The sequence below is a fragment of the Sciurus carolinensis genome, chromosome 11 (genome assembly GCF_902686445.1).
Source record: "Sciurus carolinensis chromosome 11, mSciCar1.2, whole genome shotgun sequence".
Lineage (NCBI taxonomy): Eukaryota > Metazoa > Chordata > Mammalia > Rodentia > Sciuridae > Sciurus > Sciurus carolinensis.
The window spans coordinates 73,016,241-73,020,955 of NC_062223.1; the positions used below are offsets into that span (position 1 = coordinate 73,016,241).

Below are 4,715 nucleotides of genomic sequence, written 5' to 3' on the forward strand. Positions count from 1 at the left end.
GTGATTCCCAAATATTTTTTGAGGCTATTGTGAATGGGATAGTTTTCCTAATTTCTCTATCAGTAGATTCATCAGTGATGTATAGGAATGCAATTGATTTACTGGTGTTTGTTTTATATCCAGCTACTTTGCTGAATTCATTTATGAGTTCTACGAGTTTTCTAGTGGAATTTTTCCACCTTCTTAAATATAGAATCATGTCATCCACAAATAGGGATAGTGTGAGTTCTTATTTTCCTAACAAAATTGACTCTATGTAATTTTTTCATGTGTTCATAAACATGCATTAAACTTCCTTCTGTTGTTTACTGTGTTTAATGGGCATAAACTTAAAATATATCAAAATGAAATATAATGAAGAATAAAAAAATATGCTCCCTATCTAATTAAATCTGTTAGTAATATGACTAAAATATCTGTCCTTACATGCTGGGAAAAACTTTGCAGAAAAACTAGCATTCATTTTCTCTTCTACCTTGTACTATCCAATATCTTGTTGATAATTCCCAGTGACTTCTCTTGGTTGTTGCCAAAAACTCATTGCATTAGTCACTGAGTTTTGACTGATTTCTTATTAAGAAAAAAAAAATCACAATGTAGAATAATCCAATTCTGTTTCACGATGATTTTTCATCTTTATTTTTTGTCTTAAGCTAGTATTCTGGCAATCAGAGGTATTAGGATGAGAATATCATGTGTGCTCAAAATATTTAATTTTTTTTATTTTTTTAAATATTAAATTCTTTTGCAGAAATAAAATAATGTTGTTTTTAAAAGTTTTACTTTATACAGTCTGATAAGTCACTTTAGTGGACTTTTATGGGTTTCTAATCGTATTTCAGAATTCTAGATTGATTCTTTCTGCTCCTCCTCCTCCTCCTCTTCCTCCTCCTCCTCCTCCTTCTTCCTTTTATTTTTTGGATAAGGGGGATTGAATGAGGGTCACTTAAGAACTGAGCAACATCCACAGCCCTTTGTAGATTTTATGTAGAGACATGATTTCCCTAAAATTCTTTGAACCTAACTAAATTGCTAAGGCTGGCTTTGAACTATCCTCCTGCCTCAGCCTTTGGAACTGCTGGAATTGCAGATGTGTACTACCGTGCCCAGTTCCACATATATTTTTACAATTCAATAATTCACAAATTCTTTTGAATAAACAAATAGAAAGGAAAAGTGAAGTTATTTAAATAGATAAATACTTAAGGGAGGGGTCCAATATAGAATGCAATACAGTTCAGATTCCACTTATTTACTGGGTGGTCACTAATTTTTGCGCTCTGCAGAATTAGATTACATAAACCAGGCCATTTCCTTAGGTATTTCAAAACCCTTTAATGGAAACCAAAGGCAGAGCTTAGAAAAGTGCCTGTGGTTTCAATCTCCTGAGGGTGAAGCCAGTCATGGTGCCTCTTCACACCTGTGAGCATGTATTACCATCTTTAGAATTGAACAGTGGCTCCCACAAGTCCATCCTGCACACCAAATCCCAGGTGCCCATTTACACTACTGCTAATGCATAAAAGTTTCTAAGTTCCTGGAACACTCATTACTCCCACTGTAAAGTTTCCATGTGTACAGAAGATGCTTATCTGTACAGAACAATGACTTACTTCCCTGTACTGCTACTTATGGAATTGAATGTTTTATTTTCTTCCCGATAGCTTATGAACATCACTAAAGCTTCGGGAATCACAAACCTGGGTAATTAAAAGAGCCCTCTTGGAGGATTTTCCATCTTCTACTCATGTCCACTCTCTCTGACTCCCACATCAACAGTTCCTCATTTGTTCTCACTGGGGTTCCTGGCCTAGAAGTTTACTCCCTCTGGCTCGCCATCCCTTTCTCCTCCATCTATGCCATGGTGTTCCTGGGAAACTGCATGATCCTCCATGTGATCCGAACTGAGCCAAGCTTGCACCAGCCCATGTTCTACTTCCTGGCCATGCTGGCCTTCACTGACCTGTGCATGGGACTGTCCACTGTGCACACGGTGCTGGGAGTTCTGTGGGGGTTCATGCAAAAGATCAGCCTGGATTTCTGCATTGCCCAGTCCTATTTCATCCATGGTCTGTCCCTCATGGAATCCTCTGTCCTCTTGGCCATGGCCTTTGACAGGTACATTGCCATTTGCAACCCTCTACGCTATTCCTCCATCCTAACTAATGACAAAATCATGAAAATTGGAGTGGCAATCTCATGTAGGAGTTCTTTACTTATTCCACCAGTCATCATCCGCCTGAAGTTCTTAAGTTACTGTCGTCCTCACGTCCTCTCTCACTCTTTCTGCCTGCACCAAGACTTACTTCGATTGGCCTGTTCAGACATCCGCTTTAATAGTATCTATGCTCTATTTCTGGTGATCATGAACTTGCTGTTGGATGCTGTGCTCATAATAATCTCCTACATCATGATCTTGCACACGGTTTTAGCCATTGCATCCCGGGAAGAGAGGATGAAGTCCTTGCAGACTTGTGTGTCTCACATCTGTGCTGTTTTGGTTTTCTACATCCCAATCATTGGTCTGACCATGGTTCATCGCTTTGGGAAACACCTCTCTCCACTGGTTCATGTCCTCATGGGCAATGTCTATATCCTTTTCCCACCTTTGATGAACCCCATTATCTACAGTATCAAGACCCAGCAGATACGAAGGAGAGTCCAGAGGTTATTCTCCTTAGACAAGCAGTCTAAGTCTTGAGATGCATTGTGAATGTATTTAAAAGTCAACCGGTGGAGTTAAGATAAGCTTATATTCAGTAAGTATTTCCACATAGATTTCTAAGTTTAATTTATATGATCCTTTACCTGTTATAAGTACTATCCCCACTTTCCACACTTGTCCTGTCATTGAAATTGAATGTATAACTTATATTTCAGAATATGCGCACGCATTGGATTCAGTGCACATTTAATTTGTCTTTAATCACTTCAATCTTCAGGTTTTATAGCTTAAAATACTGTTGGCAGGGGATGAAGTGACTAGATTGTTATCATGATCTATTAATGAAATATGTTTCCAAATTTAATCTTTTCACAAGACTGAAGTGTATCTTATTTTATTTTACATAAATTGATGTTTAAAATGCACAGAGTTAAAATGATATGCCAATAATTAGGAGGAAACACATGATGGAAATTGTTTTTGTCTATAATACTTTATAACGAATCTCATGACAGTTCATTCCTTCTTGCTTCCTTCTGTACTTCTTTTTAATACAATGTTTAAAAATACTTCTGTGACCTTCCAAAAGATTTATATGACAAACCAATGAACAAATAGTCACCAATTTAAATCAGGGATGATAATAAGCTGAATATAATTACATTCTTTTTTGTGTCTGTACATTTGTTTAAGAGTCATTTCTGGATGATCAATTGAGGGAAGAGAATAGGGGGAGAGAAAGGGGAAGGGGAAAGAGAGGAACTGGGGTCTGAGTTAGAATAAGATACATTCCATGCTTGTATAATTATATCAAAATTGATTCTACTGTCATATATAACTAACAAGAACCAATAAAATAAAATTTGAATAATTGTTTTAATATAAATCTAATTAGCTTCATATTTTTAATGTTGTTTCTTGAGGTAGAATTACAAATGTAACTCATTATAGTTAGATATATGAACAGTTTCATGAACTATGAAAAATATTTGAGTCACACAGCCATTAACACAATCTATAAATAGAGTAGTTCCATCACCCTCAAAAGTGCCCTTGTACCTGTGTTTGATTTATCCTCTCCTATAACCTCTAATTCTTGGCAGCTACTCATATAATTTTCAAAATATCTTTGCCTTTCAGAGAAAGTCCTGTATATTAAATAGTAGCTAATATCTTCCACGTTGAGTAATTTCACTTAAAAGAATCTTCATAGACTCATTCCTAAACCTGTTCATATCCACATTTTTTATTGTTGTGGTTTTGCAGTCTGAGGATTTGAACCCGGGATCTCATGCATAGTAAGCAAGAACTCTATCACTGGGTTATATACCTAGTTGTATTTTTAATTCTACTTGTTACTATTTGTTGTTACATTCCATATACAAAAATCTGTTTATTTATTCATTAGTTGATGGACATTTTATAGTTTTGTTATTTTAGTTTTGAATAAAACTAATATAAACATACATACCACATGATTATAAAACATTTCTCAACATATAGCTGAGGGTCTTGCAATAAAGGGGTTTTATATTCATATAAAATAATAATAGAGCAATTTGGTTAAAAAATTGTACTTTTACCAGGGCTACTATTGTTTCATTTTGTGTTAAGAGCCATTCCCTCATTATTCTACTACTTTGTTGTATGTGGTGAAGTATTTTAAATGGTATATTTATGTGAATGTTTATTTTCAAGTGTGTTACCAACTGAACACATTAATAGATGAATCTTTTCTCAGCCAATACCATGATATCAAGTTCCTATGTAGTCGGTTTTGCAGTTTATATTCTAAAGGCAGGTATGCACATGTTTGTTTTGTTTTGGGAATTTTTTTGATTTGTTTTTTTTATTTTTGTATCCTTGTTTTGTTCCAAGTGACCCTATATAAGCTAATGGTTATCTGAACTAACACCCTTCCACTTAAATGTTAATTAATGCTTCTGAACTTAAAAAATACTTTTGTTGTGATATAAAACAAGTTCTTTGAATAACTTTTCTGCCCATTGGAAGTTGATAATCTCTGCTGAACAACTTCTTTCTTCCATAG

General features: G+C 35.1%; 1 protein-coding gene across 1 annotated transcript; it reads left to right on the forward strand.

Moving 5' to 3' along the window:
• The first annotated feature begins 1,747 nt into the window (after positions 1-1,747).
• LOC124959561 (olfactory receptor 51V1-like) lies at positions 1,748-2,701 on the forward strand. Its single transcript, XM_047517971.1, has one exon. It carries the CDS (start codon positions 1,748-1,750, stop codon positions 2,699-2,701), a length of 954 nt encoding a protein of 317 aa, XP_047373927.1.
• Positions 2,702-4,715: the final 2,014 nt, after the last annotated feature.

Excerpts from the sequence above, each read along its gene's own strand:
- LOC124959561 (XM_047517971.1), top strand. The coding sequence starts at position 1,748 with ATGTCCACTCTCTCTGACTCCCACATCAACAGTTCCTCATTTGTTCTC.